Below are 19169 nucleotides of genomic sequence, written 5' to 3'. Positions count from 1 at the left end.
TGTCTCTCTCTTACCCTCTCCCTTCCTCTCTGAAATCAATAAAAATACATAAAGAAATATGTCCCCCCCAAAAAAATTTCAAACTTATAGAAAAATTGCAAGAATACAGTTAGTGCAAGAACACTTGCATATCCTATACTAGAAGTACCTATTGTTAGCATTTTATTTTATTTGCCGTATCTCCCCTGTGTGTTTATACTCATGCATAGAAATGTATGCATGCACATACTTATTTTTAACAAATTTTTTTCTGAACCATTTGACAGTAAGTTGCGTATGGCATGGCCCTTTCCCCTGAACACTTTGATCACTTCAGAGAGCAGGAGGAGGCGCCTGGTACTTAGCTTCCCTGAAAGATGAAAGGTGATGCTTCCCATCCCATTGCTTGCATTCACCCTGTAACAAGCCCTCACTGCCACCTGCTGTGTGCCAGGCACTGTGTCACCACAGATGGTGTTGCCGGCACAGGATGTGCTGTGGTTAAAGCTCCGGTTTGCCCAGGTGGCAGCTAGCAAGGTTAATATTTCAGTTAGTGGTTCTAGTCTTAGGAATGAATAATGTGCTTTTGTTGCACACTTTGGCCAATGGGTATGTACGTTCTCGCTCTTGTTAGGCTGTTTTTTCCCCCTGTTCCTCTTCCTGTCCAGATTGCTCTAGCCTGCAGCCCTCTGGTCCTGCTTCCCAGACCTAGCTCCTTGGCACTGTCTTCCCCCTGCCCTCCTCTGGCAGTTCTGCAGCACTTAACGCATACATCATGGGAGGTGGCCTAGTTGTGGGCCCTCCCTGTACCCATGATATCTTACCTCTGTTCCTCTTCCTCTCCTTGGCATAGGGAAAAGCGTAGTAGATTCTTGGCCCTAAGTGGAATGTGTCAGTGACAACATTTAGAACCTAGTAGATAGCAACAGACTGATTACATGTCTTTTCCTTGGTGTGCTGCTAGATTGTTCCCTCGTCACATGTGCTTTTGTGTTTGGGTTGCTGAAGAGTTGGCAGTAGTCCTTTCTCCTTCCTGTATGCTGAGCAGGTCAGTAGTCCCAAGAGCCCAATTTTGGGCCAACATTTTGCCAGAGGAAAGGGTGGGATCACAGTGTGGTTTTTATGTAACAAATTTGTTTCTGTGTGATTTACCAATTGACTTGGGATGTTTAGTAAAAGATAGTCCTGCCACTCCAATATGGGCCACAGTCTGGCCAGGGCAAGTCCAGGGGAGGGTGAATGGTATGTGGGCAGTGGGCAGAGTGCAGCTGGCTGGGGACCTGGGGCTTATGGGCCATCACCTGGGAGGAAGGAAAGTGTGCCGAGCCAGCTCAGCCAAGGGTTCGAAAGCCTGAGTGAGGGCGGTGAAGGATGAAGAAATGACAAAGAGAATAAGCTGGGTCTAGGTCAGTGATGGCAAACCTATGACACGCGTGTCAGAGGTGACACACGAACTCATTTTTTTGGTTGATTTTTCTTTGTTAAATGGCATTTAAATATATAAAATAAATATCAAAAATATAAATCTGCCCTAACCTGTTTGGCTCAGTGGATAGAGCGTCGGCCTGCGGACTGAAGGGTCCCAGGTTCGATTCCGGTCAAGGGCATGTACCTTGGTTGCAGGCACATCCCCAGTGCAGGAGGCAGCTGGTCGATGTTTCTCTCTCATAGATGTTTCTAACTCTCTATCCCTCTCCCTTCCCTCTCCCTTCTTCTCTGTAAAATAATCAATAAAATATATTTAAAAATATATATAAATCTTTTACTATGGTTGCAAATATCAAAAAATTTTTATATGTGACACGGCTCCAGAGTTAAGTTAGGGTCTTTCAAAATGCTGACACGCTGAGCTCAAAAGGTTCGCCATCACTGGTTTAGGTGGATCTTCCTGTGCCTGGCTGAGGCCATAGAGAGAGATCCAGAGGCAAGCTGAGCCTTTATTTTATAGCCAGAGGTAAACAAGGTAGTGGTCACCATAGTTACAGTGTTCTTGTGAGTTTCACTTGCTTTGGCAGGACTTGCACCTGGAACAGCCCATTAGCTACCTAGGAAGGATCTCCAGAGCGTCATAAGGTCAAGCCTAATTATGCTAAGAGGACTGTGCCCTCTAAGCTGGGACTTGTTTATGGCTTTGTCAACAGTCAGTCCGAGGCTTAACCCTATAGCCGCGCCCTACAGGAAAGCCCAGGTCTGGCATTACTTTATTATTATTTTTAATCCTTACCCAAAGATATTTTTATTGATTTTATTTTACTTATTTGTTTTTTAAATATATTTTTATTGATTTCAGAGAGGAAAGGAGAGAGATAGAAACATCAACGATGAGAGAGAATTATTGACCAGCTAGCTGCCTTCTGCACTCCCCCTACTAGAGATTGAGCCTGTAACCCGGCATGTGCCCTTGACCTCAATTGAACCTGGGATCCTTCAGTCCAAAGGCCGTCGCTCTATCCACTGAGCCAAGCCAGCTAGGGCTGTTTATTGATTTTAGAGAGGAAGGGAGGGAGGAGGAGAAAGAGAAGCATCAATGTGAGAGAGAGACGTTGACTGGTTGCATCACGTACATGCCCTGACTGGGGACGGGGAGCAAACCTGCAACCCAGGTACATGCCCTTGACTAGGAATCAAACACACAACCCTTTGGTGTGTGGGCCATTGCCATAACCCTTGAGCAACAGTGGCAAGGGCATAAGGTCCAAGTTCTCAAACCACAGCACTGGACTCCCTTTGATCTAACTGCAGCTGCTCCTCTACAGACAGCTCATTTAAAGTAACACCAGAGCCGTGGCTGGTTTGGCTCAGTGGATAGAGCGTCGGCCTGTGGACTGAGAGGTCCCGGGTTAGATTCCGGTTGGGGGCATGTACCTTGGTTGCGGGCACATCCCCAGTGGGGGGTGTGCAGGAGGCGGCTGATCGATGTTTCTCTCTCATCGATGTTCCTGGCTCTCTATCCCCCTCCCTTACTCTCTGTAAAAAATCAATAAAGTATATTACAAAAATAAAATAAAATAAAGTAACACCAGAGCCCGGCTGGTGTGGCTCAGTGGTTGAGCATCCACCTATGAACCAGAAGGTCATGGTTCAATTCCTGGTAAGGGCACATCCCTGGGATGCAAGCTCTACCCCCAGTGTAAGGTGTGCAGGAGGCAGTTGATCAATGATTCAACAACAACAACAAAAAGGAACTTGGACCCTACAGCCGCACTGCTTGGTGTCAGATCTTGCTCTGCTACCCACTTTGTGACTTCTATGTGCCTCAGTTTCCTTATCTGTGCCATGGACATAACAGCAGAACTTCATAAAGATGTTGTGAGAATTAAATGGGTTAAGTGTAAAGTCCTAAGAAATGTCGGATATAAAGCAAATGCTTCATAAAGGCCAACAGTAAATGTTATCCATGAATGGACATCAGGGAGTGTAGGGACATCACCTTAAACTGTAAGCAGGACTACACACACACACACACACACACACACACACACACACACACACACACAAGGGAATATTATCAGGAGAGGGCCTGGTTCATGTCCTCCCTTCCTCCCCCCCACCAGGCAACAGAGCACAGTGGCTTTCAGCAGTGTCTGATACATACAGCTGAATGAGGAGCCATTTTTGATGGTCACGGGGTGGGGGTATAGTTTTTGAAAGCCCACCAAACAGCCGCAGCACTTTGGACAGGGCTAGGATTGTTCACATTGACATGTTTTGCTCTTTGTCACGTTCATGCTGTGCCTCCTGAGTCTGGTCTGGCACAGAGTGGGCACTCAGAAATCAGTTATTGAATAAATGCACAAATGGCTATTTATATTTTGACATAAAGAGCAACAGCTCCCTTAGCCAGCAGGCTTTGCAGCTGTCCCTAGGTGGGGGGTGGGGGTGAGGACAGGGACCTTGTGGCTGATTGCCTATGGAAGACTTGTGGGGGGTTGTTGCAGAGCCAGCTGGCCTTGGCCTCACACTGGGGGAAGCTCGCTTCTCCAGATATTGGCTCAACTGAGAGGTGAGGGCAGGTGAGGGCTTCTCACAAATATGGATCCTCACCTGAAGTTCACCAGCCTCCCAGACTGGGGTTTAGAGGGACTGAGGGCTCCTGCAGTTTGGAGCCTCAGGGCCTGGAGGCCTCTCTGATGGACTTGCCTGGCACTGAGGCTTTAAACTGGACCGCCCCCTGCAGGAGGAAGTGACCTGCCCTTCCATAGGCCATTGCACAGTATAAGCCTTTCTTGAGAGGTGATGATGCAGGGACTGCACACACTCACCTCTTGGCCTTCATCCTCTCCTCTTGCCTGGTGTGGCTGTCGCTTCAGTGAACCTGGGCTAGTTATTATCCTTTGTCAGTGTCTCTGATCCCTTCCAGTCCCTCTCTGTAGGCTGACTTCTGGATCCCTGGCAGCCGACCATCAGTTTGATCAGCTTCTTGTCTGTCTGGTCTCAGCTGTTGACTGCTCCATGTTAGACAGGACAGAGTGAGAGCAGAGCCCTGTGGGGTTTGCTGGACCAACCTGGCCTCCAGGCCCACCCTGCACTCCCCTTTGTCTCCAAAGTCTTGTTCCCTGGGGGACTTTCCTTTGGAGTTCATTTCTGTGAAGGAAATAGCTCCGGGCTTCCCAGGGTGTTGAACAAGGGTTAGGAACCACCACAGAGGGCAGGCATCCCAGAGGGCCAGACTGGAGATGTGAGCTTCCGGGACCTACACACTTAGACTGACTTCAGGTCTCCTGTTACAGTCCTATTGAGTGCCACTGGCTACCTCTAGAGTCCCTGGTCAGAGTAGCTACAAAGCTTTGTGGTCTTAGAAGACTGAAGAGGATTAGAAGTACCTGAAAGGAATGAGGCTTGCTTGTGGCCCAGGCGGGCTTTTGCTTAGCCCTTAGTGGTTTGTTGGCCACCTGTGGGAGGAGAGACAGTCTTCAAATTCCCCTCTACCCCTGTTGGTGTGGAGGATGCAGACTGGTATGGCGACCCACAGTGGAAGCCCAGGACAGTTGGGAAAACATTCATACACAGTATTTTACATAAATGGAATTAATACTTTTTACACAGTTTTTTGACGTTTTCATTTGACAGTGTTTGGCGATCTTGTAAGTTGCCTCATTCTTTTTCTTTTTTTGGGGGGGGGGGCTGTAAAAACTTTATTCATAATATTTTCTCTTTATCTTTTCTTTAATAAGACTGAAAATTTTCCTCAGTCTTCTTTTGTTTTGTCTCTGGGGTGTGGTTCTGAGAGAGATCGCTTATGAAAATTTTTCATCATTCTGGCAAGGTGGCTCAGTTGGTTGGAGTGTCGTTCTGTGCACTGAAAGGTTGCTGAGCCAGGGAATCCCAAGAACCTGAGTGATGGGGGTGTTGGGGGGAGTCTGGAGGTGGTTCTTCACCTCATGAAAGGACAAATGGCATTTAGAACACTTAGAGAAGGTGGGGAGTTTGTGACGTAATCACAGTTTTTTTTTAGAATGATCTCCTATGAATTGTTTCAAAATGCTTAGTAATGCTTTCCCTCACCTAGTTCTGCCCTCCCAAGTCCATTCTCTGTCCTGCTGCTGGTGTTCTGGCGAAGCTCTCCTCCACTGCCAGCAGCATCCACTCCCGGAGCCATAGCCCATCCGTGAAGCCATCTGGTCCTGCGGTACCTTTTGGTTTTAAATCCTGCTGGGCTCTAGTCGTGCAAAGTGCTCCTTTCCTGCTCAGTGGCACTTGTCCAGGCCGAGCCCTTGGCCTTGTTATGTTTGTTGGTGGTTCAGGTGCTGCCCATCCTACTTGAATTCAAGCCCCTTATTCTCACCGTCTTACCTCAGGACACAGGTGACTCTTCTTGAGAAGGCCTGTTTAGCAGGGATGGCCTTCTGTTGTGTATTTTTAGTGGTCTATGTTATCATCAGTGATCTCTGTTCCCTCTTGAAGGTGTCCAGAGAAGAGACAGCTGGCCCAAGTTCTATGCTGCTGTTCCCATGAGAGCTGTTCCCCTAGAATTGTCATGCATTTGAACAGCGGGCCCAGCCTGCCCTTATTTTCAGATCCTCTCCCTTCTGGTCTAAGTGTTGTGCTGGATAAATATCTCTGTTCCAGTACTGCCTTGTATAGTGGGCAGAAGGAGAACCCGTGGGAACATCCTGCCCTGCTGGGAAGCAGCTGTTAGCGCTTTCCAAGGAAGAATGTTGCAGCAATCTGATGGAGGCTATACTGCCCACTGGGAAGCTGGGGCCTCCTGGTCCTGGGTGGGCGCTCCAGCATGGTGCAGGGGCTGCCTTAAGATCTCCGTCCACTGGTGGAGGCCATGGAGTGGGTTGTGGGTACTGCGAAGAGATGGGGTAGAATTCTCTCCTGCATTTGTTGGCAGGAAATTTTTTTATTTCCTGAGCAACGTGACTGGATGCGTGTGCTTCTGTTGTACTATGTCTCCCTCTATTTCTTTGTGGGCAAATGTTGCAAAATCAATTCCAAACAATTTAGGCAGCATATTAAACTTCACACAGTAATTTGAGACAGCTCAGTTTACATAATTGAAAGTGAGGCCAAGGCTTGCTGACAAAGAATAAATGGAATGTAGACAAAGATTTTATTGCAGAGACTTGTACATTTCTACAGGCATGAGTCCTTTAAACCTCACACAATGCATAGTTTAAAGCAGTAGTTCTTTCATTGTGGCCAGAGGTCTAGGGGAAGGGGCTCAGGAGGTCAAAACTATGTTCATAGTAATACCAAGGTGTCATCTGCCTCTCTCTCTTGTTCTCTCACAAATGCACAGTGGCATTTCCAAGGGCTACTTGACATGTATTGACGGCTAATGGGATGTGTGCTTGGGATTTTTTCTCTACTTTTTTTTAAAAATAGGATTTTTTTAAAAATTGTGGTAAAATACACATAACAAAACTTACCGCTTTAACCATTGTTTACTGTACATTTAAGTGGCATTAAGTGCAGTGACAGTGTTGTGCAACTATCACCCAGTGTTTATTTCCAGAACTTCTTCATTTTCCCAAACTGAAACTGTACCCCTTAAAGGGAACTCCTCATCACCTCTCCCCCAGCGCCTGGTAACCTATGTTCTACTTTCTATCTCTATGAATTTGACTACTCTAAGGAACTCCTATAAGTGGAAGCATTTGTCCTTCTCTGTCTAGTTTACCTAGCAGAATGTCCTTTAGGTTCATCCATTTTGTGGCATGTGTCAATTTCCTCCCTTTAAAAAATTTTTTTTATTGATTTCAGAGAGGAAGGGAGAGTGGGGGAGAGAGATAGAAACATCAGTGATAAGAGAGAATCACTGAATTGCTGCCTCCTGCACACCCCACACAGGGGATTGAGCCCACAACCCTGGCATGTGACTTGACAGGGAATCGAACTGGCAACTTTTCGGTGCACTGAACGACCTAACAAAGCCACACCGGCCAGGGCAAAAAAGTTCTCAGTTTTAATGAAGTCCAATTTATCAACTTTTTCTTTTAGGGATTGAACTTCTGGTATATGTACCTAAGAAATCTTGGCCAAGGCCACAAAGATTTTCTCCTATGTTTTCTAGATATTTTATAGTTTTAGGTTTTCCTCTCTAAAAATCAACTTAAAGCCGAAACCGGTTTGGCTCAGTGGATAGAGCGTCGGCCTGCGGACTCAAGGGTCCCAGGTTCGATTCCGGTCAAGGGCATGTACCTGGGTTGTGGGCACATCCCCAGTGGGGGATGTGCAGGAGGCAGCTGATCGATGTTTCTCTCATCGATGTTTCTAGCTCTCTATCTCTCTCCCTTCCTCTCTGTAAAAAAATCAATAAAATATTATTTAAAAAATCAATTTAAAAATTTGATATCCAGTTGTCCCAGTACCATTTGTTGAAAGGATGATTCTTTCTCCAGGAAATTGCCTTTGCACCTTCCTCATAAATCAGTTGCTCACATATATGTGGGCCTATTTTTGGACACACTGTTCTGGTTCCGTTGGTCCTAATGTATGTCTTGATGCTTATGCCACGCTGTTTTTGTTGTTGTTTTGTTTTTTAATGCCGTCTTGATTACTGTAACTTAGTAAGTGCTCAAGATCAGGTGGTGTGAATCCTCCAGCTTTGTTCTTACTTTTCAAAGTTGTTTTGAGTATGCTAAGTCTTTTGCATTTCTGTATGAGTTTTAGAATAAGTTTGTCATTTTCTACAAAAAGGCCTGATAGAATATTGATTGGGATTGCATTGAATCTGTAATGAATTTGGGTAGAATTGGTATCTTAACAGTATTGAGCTTACTGATCCATAGAACTTCATGTATCCCCACACGTTTAGATTTTTAAAAAATTTCTCTTAGCAATAGTCTGTAATTTTCAGTGTATAGAACTTGCACATCTGTCATTACATTTATCCTTAAGTGTTTCTTGGTCTTGATGCTATTGTTATGGTAATTTTAAATATTTAAATTTATGGAAGAGTTTGTATGGAATTGGTGTTATTTCTACCTTAAATATTTAGTAGAAATTTCCAGTGAAGCCATCTAGGCCTGGAGTTTTCTTTGTGTGAAGTTCTTAAACTAAAAATTCAGTTTCTTTTATAGCACATGGTTACTCAGGTTATTGATTCCTTTTTGAGTGAGCTTTAGTAGTTTGTGACTTACAAGGAATTTTTTTAATGTGTTTATTTGATCCATATTTTTTCTTTGATCCATAGGCTCTTTAGAAGTGTGTGAGTTGTTGCCATATAGTTGGGGAGATTTTCCAGGTATCTTTCTGCTGTTGATTTTTTTAAGAATATATTTTTTATTGATTTTAGAAAGAGGAAGGTAGAAGGAATAGAGAGAGAGAAACACCAGTGAGAGGGAAACATCACCTCCTGCATGCCCCCTACTGGGGATCAAGCCTGCAACCCAGGCATGTGTCCGTGACCTGACCAGGAATCAAACCATAACTTCCTGGTTCATGGGCCAGTGCTCAACCACAGAGCCACACTAGCCTGGCTATTGTTGATTTTTAATTTTTTTTTAAAAATATTTTTTATTGATTTTTTACAGAGAGGAAGGGAGAGAGAGAGTTAGAAACATGGATGAGAGAGAAACATTGATCAGCTGTCTCCTGCACATCTCCCACTGGGGACGTGCCCACAACCCAGGTACATGCCCTTGACCAGAATCGAACCCGGGACCTTCCAGTCCCCAGGCCGACGCTCTATCCACTGAGCCAAACCGGTTTTGGCTGATTTTTAATTTTTTAATTAAATTGTGGTCAAACAACATACTCCATATGATTTCAGTCATAAATTTGAGATTTGTTTTATGGCCATAACATTCTCTATTATGGTCAATGTTATATATGTATGCATATGAAAATAGTTGTGTATTCCACTGTTTTTGGGTGGAGAGTTCTCTAAGTGTTGGTTCAGACCAGTTGGTTGATAGTGTTGTTCAGGTTGTTTGGAGGAGAGTGAAATCTCTGACTGTAATTGTGAATTTGTCTATTAGCACCTATAGCAATTTTTCATCCATATTTTAAAGCTCTGCAATAGATTCATAAACATTTAGGATTATTATGTTCTTTATCATTATTAAATGACCTTTATTTCTGGTAATATTAAGTGCTTTGGAGTCTACTTTGTGTGGTATTAATATAGCCACTCCAGCTTTCTTTTGATCAGTGTTAGCATGTTTTCCATTCTTCTATTTTCACCAATTTGTGTCCTTATATAAAGAGGTTTTTTTAGGCAATACATAGTGGGGTCTTGTTTTTTTTTTACCTATGTGCCAAATTTTGTCTTTTCGGGTGTTTAGATCATCCCATATGTTTACTGATTAGGCAAAATAGATTATTTGTTTTACTTTTTGTACCATCTATTGTTAATTTCTTTCTCTCTTTCTGCCTTCTTTTCAATTGACTTTTTATTCCATTTTGTTGTCTTCGTTGACTTACTTGCTATAACTCTTGTTAGTTTAGTGATATTTTTCTTTAACTTATGATAGTTTACCTTCACATGACAGACCACTTTACCTGTGGCATATAAAAGCATTAAAACAGTATGCTTCCCTTCTTCTTTCCAGCTATTGTGCTGTTGTCACAGTTTTACTGCTACGTGTTATAAACCCTACAATGTAGTATACATGTTTTTGCTTTAAATAATTCTAGGTTGACAGCTATTTCTTTTTTTTTCTTTTTCTTTTTTTAATATATGTTTATTGATTTCAGAGAGGAAAGGAGAGGGAGAGAGAGAGAGAGAGACATCAATGATGAGAGAGAATCATGGATTGGCCGCCTCCTGCACGCTCCACACTGGGGATTGAGCCCGCAACCCGGGCATGTGCTCTTGACTGGAATCGAACCCGGGACCCTTCAGTCCGCAGGCCGACGCTCTATCCACTGAGCCAAACTGGCCGGGACGACAGCTATTTCTTTTTTTCAGAATTTAAAAATGTTTCTCCACTGTCTTCCGGCTTGTATTGTTTATAATGAGAAACCTGTTGTCTTTATCTGTTTTTCTGTGTGATGTCTTTTCTCCTCTGGCTGCTTTTAAAATTTTCTCTATTGCTGGTTTTAAGCACTTTGATTATGATGTGCCTTGGAGTAATTTTCTTTATATGTCTTGTGTTTGGGGTTCATTGAGCTTGTGGATCTGCAGGTTTATAGTTTCCATCAAATTAGGAAGTTGTTCTGCCATTGTTTCTTCAAATATTTTGTCTGATCCCCCCCTCCAAGTACAAGTATATTAAGGGTGCTTGAAGTTGTCCCACAGCTCACAATTCCAAGAAAACTTTATTTTTAAAAAAACAGTGGGAAGGACAGGAGTTGGCCCATGAGCTGTAAATTTGCCGACCCCTGCCTCAGTTCAAGACCTTACTTGGCTGAGTTAATATTTTGTCTGGCCTTCTATTTTATTTTATTTTTATTTTTTAATATATTTTATTGATTTTTTACAGAGAGGAAGGGAGAGAGATAGAGAGTTAGAAACATCGATGAGAGAGAAACATCGATCAGCTGCCTCCTGCACATCTCCTACTGGTGATATGCCCGCAACCCAGGTACATGCCCTTGACCGGAATCGAACCTGGGACCTTTCAGTCCGCAGGCCGACGCTCTATCCACTGAGCCAAACCGGTTCCGGCTGGCCTTCTATTTTAATTGCTTCCAGAAATCATTGCTAGTGATACCTGCTTAAAACACGGATCTTACCATATTACTTGTTGGTCCCCTACAACATACCAAATAAAGGTCAGCATTATCTTACCCTGAAAGCCACCACAGTCTGATTCTTCTTACATTTCCAATCTTATCTCCAGTGATTCTGCATTTGTCAGCTCACACAGTCTAATTGGCATGTTCTCCTGCCTTGTAATATTTCCTTAAGCCCTGCTTTTTCTGGATCGCTCGTCCCTTCTTATTATGTTATATGTACCTCTGAAACCATTACCTGCCTTGGGAACCCTGTTTACATCCCACCTTCTTTAAGAAACATCCTGAGCCCCCCACCCCCAGGTGGAGGCAGTTTCTCCTTCATGTTGTTTCAGCATGTTGTTCGAGTGCTTCTGTGGTGGTGACCTCCATTTATGCTTTGTCAGAAAACCATGTGTGTGTGTTTATCCATATATGTGTATCTAGTGTATGTGTGTCTTCTCTATTGACCCAGAATCCCTCAGGAGGTGAGAGGTGTACCCTCTTGTTTCTGTCCCCTCTGCAGTGCACTGCATAGCCTGATGCTGAACAGAAATGCCACAGTGTATGTTTGAATGGTCGCACATAAAGGTCAACATCTTGGGGGGATATGATGCTCTGGGTATTTGTGGCGTTTTGGGCACAGCTCTTGGCTCTTCCTTGGGGCGTACATGCAAGCCTCCAAGGAGTGGGGCTGTAGGCAGGCTGCCTGGCCCATGCACATGGAGACCGGTGGTGGCAGGGCCAGGCGATGGCAGGCCTGGCCACTCCTGGTCTCCGCTGCTACTGCCACTTCCTCAATGGCCTCTTGCCCTTTGGTTTCACAGAGCTGCGGTGCAACCCTGGGCAGTTTGCCTGTCGCAGTGGTACCATCCAGTGCATCCCTCTCCCCTGGCAGTGTGACGGCTGGGTGACTTGTGAGGATGAGAGCGACGAAGCCAATTGTCCAGGTGAGTGTTGGGCAGGCAGATGCACGTGGCCCATGCTTCCCATCAGGGGAGATGCTGTCAACTGGTATCCAGTGCTGTATCCATGTGCTGGAAGGTTATTTTAAGCTCCTCCTGTCCTCTTTCTTTCTCTGTCTTTTTTTTTTTTTAATAGATGCTTAACACAGGTAGATCTCAGAAGTTTTAAGATGGCAGGGTGAGCGTTGTGAGGCAAGAGAGGTGCCCATGATACCACATTTGGGGAGGTGCTGCTGGCCCTGAGAGCAGCACCTGAAGTATGGTAGCTTCTTCCCTTTCCTCTTGCCTGGTTTTGGAAGTAGGTGTTGTGAAACTTGGCTAGAATCCTGACAAGGGTCACTTTTACTGGCCTTGGCTCTGCCTATCTGCCCTGGTCACTCAGTCACTAGTAATCTTTCTCCTGATGATGTGTGTGCTCACAAAGACAGAATGCCAGAGAGTCTAAATTGTTGTTTCTCTACCTGGTTTCTGTTCCAGTACCCTCAAAGAATATAACATCCCATGAGTAATGGTGGTCACCACACCCCGGGTTCTCAGCTTGGTTAGGATGGACAGTGTAGTGTCTTGCATGTACTTCTGCATGAGTATGTGAGAGAGACACACACACATACACATGGAATATGTTTAAGACCCGGGTTGTTCTGATAAAAGCCCTAAGAGGAAGGAATCTCAGACTTAAACTCTTCAGCCTCACACTCAAATTTCTTCACAGTCTGGCTTGTTTTTTGACAATCCAATTTATCATTATTTTCCCTTCTGTGACTCAGCTAGGCTATTTCCTGTGCCCACCCCATTAAGAATGTTCTAGCTTGGCCAGCGTGGCTCAGTGGTTGACCGTCAACCTATGAATCAAAAGGTCATGGTTCAATTCCCAGTCAGGTCATATGCCCAGGGTGTGGGCTCGATCCTCAGTGTAGGGTGTGCAGGAGGCAGCCAATCAATGATTCTCTCTCATCATAGATGTTTCTATCTCTCCCTCTCCTTTCTTCTTTGAAATAAATTTTTAAAAAATGTTTTTTATAAAAAGAAAAAAAGAATTTCCTAGCCACATGCTTTGTTTATGCCTTTCTTTTTTCCTGGGATCCTCTTGGTTTGTTTCTATGTGGACAGATCCTGCCTATCCTTCAAGGCTTGGCTAGATGATTCCACAACATGAAGGCATCTGTGGGCTCCATGGCTATAGGTTGGCTTCTGCTAATAACCTGCTCTATCCCTCTCTGGCAGCACATGGAACCACTGGTAATTCTTCATCACTTGTGCCCATGCTTCATCTCTCCTTCCAGACTGAGTTCCCTGAGGGCAGGAGACCTGTCTTCTTCCTCAGTGGGATGAGGTCCTTTTCAGCATTCAGTAAATGAAAGGAGTCTTGTAATTCCTATAGGCCAGGTGCTGGAAAAAACTCCAACTAGGGGATCAGGTGGGACATCAATTAGCATTTGACATTTGAGCTTGGGACAGTTCATTGAGGGATGGTTCCAAAACAAGAAATGGAGGTGGTCTGTTTGGAATGTATTTGTCTATAAAAATGACCCCTGTAGCCCTAACTGGTTTGGCTCAGTGGATAGAGCATCGGCCTGCGGACTCAAGGGTCCCGGGTTCGATTCCGGTCAAGGGCATGTACCTTGGTTGCAGGCACATCCCCAGTGGGGAGTGTGCAGGAGGCAGCTGATCGATGTTTCTCTCTCATCGATATTTCTAACTCTCTATCCCTTTCCCTTCTCTCTGTAAAAAATCAATAAAATATATATATTTTTAAAAATGACCCCTGTAAAGGAACCCATTTTTTTAAATAATTCCTTTTTTTTTAAATATATTTTTATTGATTTCAGAGAGGAAGGGAGAGGGAGAGAGAAAGAGAAACATCAATAATGAGAGAGAATCATGGATCGGCTGCCTCCTGCATGCCTCTACTGGGATCGAGCCCACAACCCAGGCATGTACCCTTGACAGGAATCGAACCCAGGACCCTTCAGTCCACAGGACGGCGCTCTATCCACTGAGCCAAACTGGCTAGGGCGGGACTTATTTTTTAATCATCCCTTAGGCCTGTTCTTCCTTCATTAGATGAGCATGTCTGTGGTTGAGGCGCCTACCTTTCCAAATAAGAGTTTGAATAGTGGTGGCTGGTTTAGGAGCCTCTGGGATAGTTCTGTGTCTGGGAGACCACCTGGTCATTCCTTGGGTCACAGACCAGACAGTGTGAACTTCCCAGTGTTTGAGAATTTCCTATGTGCTGGGTTAGCCTGGTGAGCTTCCCCTGGTGTGACTTACAGGTTGAGGCTTCATATGTAGCCTCCTAGAGAGTTTTCTGAACAAAGAACCAGATGATTCCTGGCTTGCTTTAAAGTGGGAGCATGGTTTATCTGCTGTTTTCAAAGCACCTTTTGGCTTAGCTTTGAAGGTTAGGTGTAATAACTGCCCTATTATAGATATTGGAAACGATAGGCACTCGTATGGTTCAGCTTCATCTTTCAATGCTCAGTGGACTTGCTGAAGGCAGGAACTAGATCTGATTTCTCTTTTGGGTTACTTGGTTGGCACAAAGGGTTACAAGTCTGCTCAGTGTAAGTGTTGACTTGAATTTACATAGGTTCCTGTATTTTCTCCCCAGATAGAAAAATAAAGTCTATCCTACAGAGCCCAGAGTTCTGAGTAGATGGCATGTTCTAGGCCAAGCATGTCAAACTCATGACCAGACGTGAGTTTGACAACGCTTGTTCTAGACCCAGACCATTGAGTGCATGATGACGACAAGTGTGCATGCACAAACTCACCAAGGACTAACCATTGGGCCACTCCGGCCAGAACTTAGTCAGTTTGCTTTTGAACATGGACTTCAGGACTCTGGAGTGACCACGCGAGATTATTTCTTTGCCCTGCTAAAAGCCTGCTAAAATTACAATAAGATATAGGCCACAGGGTCAAAGAAAATGAAACATGTAGCAGTGGATCATAATTTCAGTGTGGTTTTGTAAGATAGAAAATGGGTGGTATGCTATAGGCTGGGCATTCGGTAGTACATTCCCTGCCTTTTGGGGTTGGAAGGCTCAGATCCCCTGCCAGTAGGCTTCTGGGTATCATTTGCCCATGAGATCCTTCCCTTGAAATTTGGAAAGTGGAAGAGAGGTTGAAGAATCCTTCTTCCTCTGGCTCTGACATGGATGTGTGGCTTAGACCGAGGTGAGTGAATGCAGTGGCTTCCGCATCCCTCATTGGCCAACTGTCTCAGGGCTGCAGGGCAGCTGTGGTCTGGCAGCGCTTTTCTGCAGTTTCCTCACTTGTGGATGGCAACAGCAGCTTCCTGACTCTGGATGCAGCTGCAATGGTGAAATAGACAGTTAGAGGTGGCCCACTTGACACAAACCTCCAGCCTTTTCAGTTGTTTCTAAAGCACAACTTCCCTATATTCAACCCCTTTGTGTTTGAAATAGCTGGCATGGTTTCTGTTCTTCTAACTGAACCATATTTGATATAAATGGGAACTAACAGAAGATGTGTAAAATTTTTAATGGAGAAAAATTTACAACTTTATTAAGAGTTATTAAAGAAGACTTGAGGCAGGATGTTCTTGGCTAGGAAGACTTAATGTGTTAAAGCTGTCTGTTCTTCTTATACTGATCTGTGGACTCAGTGCATCTCCAAAGGGTTTTTGGGAAATGTGGCAAGTCAGTTCTAAGGTTTGGAAGAATAATGTCCTGATATTGAAAAAGAGTCAGGAGTGAGCATTTCCCTTACCAATGTCAAGGTTTACTTTACAGTTGGCTCAGGGTAGCATGAATTGGCCAGTAGAACAGAAGAGCTGCCAGAAACATGATATATGGCAGAGGTGGAATTACATGTCACTGGGCAAAGGTTAGATTCTTCAGTATGTAGTGCTGTGACAGTCGGAAAAGAAAGAAATTGGATCCCTAATGTACAACATACAGGAAAATTGGTTTCAAGTTAAAGAAAAACTTCTAGAAGATAATATAGAACACTTAAGATCTTCCCTTTATCAAAAGGTAGCAATAAAGAAAGTGAACAGAGCCTTGGGGACTTACTGGATCACCCCCAACAGCAGCAGAATACACATTTTAGGCTCTCTCATGTTAGAAATCCCATTTTGGTAAGTAAGTGTTATTTGACTTACTGAGTAACGTCTGATTTTTTACCATGATTTAAACCTGTTTTGGTGTAAAGTAGGAAAGTGATGTGTGTGCTGAAGAGGCTCCAGTCATTCTTGCCCTCTCCATTCAGAGAAGTTATAAGCTCATCTGGACCTAATATATTTGTTTAAGTTCTAGAAACACAAATTAGAATCACTCATATTTTGTATTTTATCTATAATAATAAAAGCATAATATGCTAATTAGACCAGATGACTTTCCAGAGGAAGCTGGGGCTGCGAGGGAAGCCCTGGTCCCGGGTGCCAGAGGGAAGCCTGTGCTGGCAGTGGGGTGGGGGTGGAGGGCGTGGGGGAGGAATTACTCTTGCATGAATTTCGTGCATCAGGCCTCTAGTTTACATATAATACTCATTTCTGGCCAAATGCTATTGGGAAGCAAGCATGCCAGTACCTGCCCTGACTCAGTTTCCATGTTGGACTTGGGCTCTGGAGCAGCTGCCCAGCTTTCCCTTGAGACATGTGCTGGGGAAGCAGAAAGCCTGGTGCCCAGTGGATCTGAAAGCCTGGAGAGGAGGCAGCTGCCCTGGGGGTCAGGTGGAGACAGGCTTCAGGTGGCCAGGTTGTGAGACAGGGTGACTCAGGTCTTGTGAACTTGGAGGAGGAGGGCCCACCTCTTCTGTGTTCCACTTCTGCTCTGAAGCAAGTCTCATAACACTACTGAGCCTGCTTTCCCATCTGTATAACATTTCCCTTTTCCTTGTTTTTTGTTTTGTTTTTTTTCAATAGCAAGTCAACCATGTTGGCTTCTCCTTGCTTCACATCTCCTTCTGTGGGTTCCCATTCAGTCTTTGGTAGGCGGAGCTGCTCTGGAGTCCTGATGAGGACATCTGAGGAGAGAAGAGCATAAGTGGCAGCTTGTGTTGCAGGGAGCACTCTTTCCAGGACTGCAGGACTGGGCTTGGGCCCCGTCACAGTCACAGTCCCGGCCAGTTGCTGGATGGGAGAGGAAGGCTCAGGAGGGCATGTCTTATCACTAAGCGGGGACAGGATCATTCTCTGTTGTGTTCACTGCCCACTACAGTATTCCCCATGCCTCGGACAGTGCCTGGCACACTAAAGTAGAGAGGGGACGGAGGGGTGTCTGCATAGCTGCACATAAATTGGCTCAGCTGTGAGAGCTGCACACCCTCCAGCTGGCCCTAATGGGGAAACACTGGGTCTCAGAAGCAAATTCTTTATTGTCAGAGGGGTCCTAATAGGTTTGTAAGGATGCTGATCCTGTGCTCTGCATCTTCCCCCACCACCCTCACCTCCTTAACCACGCCCTTCCCCTTCTTGCTGGCAAAGGCCCATGTCTGTGTTGGTAGGTTTCCTTGGCAGCATGTAATGAGCACTGAATAAATGAGTGATGGGATGGATGTGGGCATTTGGGTAGGAAGAGAAATGATAGAAAAGAGAAGGGCTCAAAATTGCCTTCTGAGCTTTGGAGAAGCCTGCTCTGCACAACGTAGCTTTTTCCATCACCACCAGGCTTTCTTTCCTTAACTATTTCACCCCCATGCTGCAGATGGCTTCTCTTCTGCACAGTCAGCATCCAGGCCACTTGGTGATGGTCAGCACCTATGTAACCCAGCAGAACACAGTTACCTTTCTCTTCCCCCATGTCCTAGATGAGCGATTTTCAACCGGTGTGCTGCAAGAATTTTAAAGCATGCAATATTTAGTCAGGGGCACTGGCCTCTTTTACCTTAGATTGTCAAATTAAAAATGACAGCAATCAATACAACAAAAGCCATCTAGTGTGAATGAATCAAAATTGTTTTTTTTTTTTGTCAGATGGGCAAAAAATTATATATATTTTTTGTTATGCCACAGAATTTTAATGAAATGAGATGAAAAGGATTGAAAATCGCTGTCCTGGATCCATCTGTCTGTGAGCATTGTGGCCTGTCATAGACCAGATGCTGCTCTTGGTCTGGGGAAGAGGCCAAGACGTCAAGTGGAATCACAGGTCTTGCTCGTTTGAGCAGACAGAAGGGAGATACGAAATTTAGGTGTGGCTTCTACCACACCCAAGCTTGTCCTGAAGCCTGTCCCAGACATGCCTGCCTTTGCCCAAGCTGTGCCCTTTGCTGGGAAGCCCTTCTGTTCCCTTCCCTCATCTCCCGATCCTAAGTCCACCCTCCCTCAGGAGGCGCTGTGGCTCTTCCCCATCCTCTGCCTGCCTGGAGAAGGGAGGAGGAGGGCTTTGTAGCGCTGTCCCTGTGCCATCTCCCTGTGTCCGTCTCCTCCCGGGAGCAGTGGTGCTCAGGGTGTGTGCACGGGGCACTCCAGTCCTAGAGAGATGGTGCCCGTGGCTCCAAGGGCTGGGTGTTGGAAGAGAGCAGCTGCAGCCTCAGGCCCTTCCACAGGAGCAGCAGCACATGAGGTGGTTGTGTTGATGATGAGATCACTCCAAGGCCTCGAAGATGCTTTTCCTTTGAGGTCTTTGCTTTATGTTGAGTTTATCTCAGACACTGGTAGCACATTTTATATTTTAGAATGATTGGCAATCAAAGGACACACCCGCTCCCCATCATATGCCAGAGAAGGAGCTGGAAATACTCTCCTCAATACTTAGTGGGGGAGAGCCAAATCTGGTAGGGCTCATGACTTCTCAGGTCTCAGAAGAAAATAATGAGGCACAAACAGATTTATGTACAAGTCATTCAGTGCAACCCTTCTTAGAGTATTGGAAGGATGCAAACAACCTAAATTTTGCACCATAGGAGATGGTGGTAATTAAAGAAATTCATTCACAGAATACCATGCAGCCATTAAAAATGGTCTTCTTAAGTTTATTTCAGAATATGGGAAGCTGTTTATAGTCTTAAGCTTACAAAGCAGATCCTAAAATAGAGTTTTAAGGATTTATGTAAAAAAAAGACACTGAAGGGTGGGCCCTAACATAGTAATGGGCTAATACGCTTTGTCTTTTCAAACGTATTTTTCAAATATTTTGCATTGAATAT

The 19169-nt window shown here is 44.8% G+C and overlaps 1 protein-coding gene across 10 annotated transcripts in view; it reads left to right on the top strand.

Moving 5' to 3' along the window:
• The window catches only part of DGCR2 (DiGeorge syndrome critical region gene 2), a 48785-nt gene that overhangs the window by 5166 nt on the left and 24450 nt on the right, over positions 1–19169 (top strand). For 8 of the 10 annotated variants that reach the window (XM_059675830.1, XM_059675825.1, XM_059675824.1 and 5 more), the window contains exon 2: positions 11916–12038. The exons of the other annotated variants lie outside the window; for them this stretch is intronic. In XM_059675830.1, coding sequence (XP_059531813.1) covers positions 11916–12038 — 123 coding nt within the window. The remainder of the gene's footprint in view (positions 1–11915; positions 12039–19169) is intronic. 10 annotated transcript variants of the gene reach the window in all.

Source organism: Myotis daubentonii, chromosome 19, assembly GCF_963259705.1.
Source record: "Myotis daubentonii chromosome 19, mMyoDau2.1, whole genome shotgun sequence".
Taxonomy (NCBI): Eukaryota; Metazoa; Chordata; class Mammalia; order Chiroptera; family Vespertilionidae; genus Myotis; species Myotis daubentonii.
The sequence above is the reverse complement of the archived record's forward strand: the minus strand, read 5'-3'. Positions and strand labels throughout refer to the sequence as shown.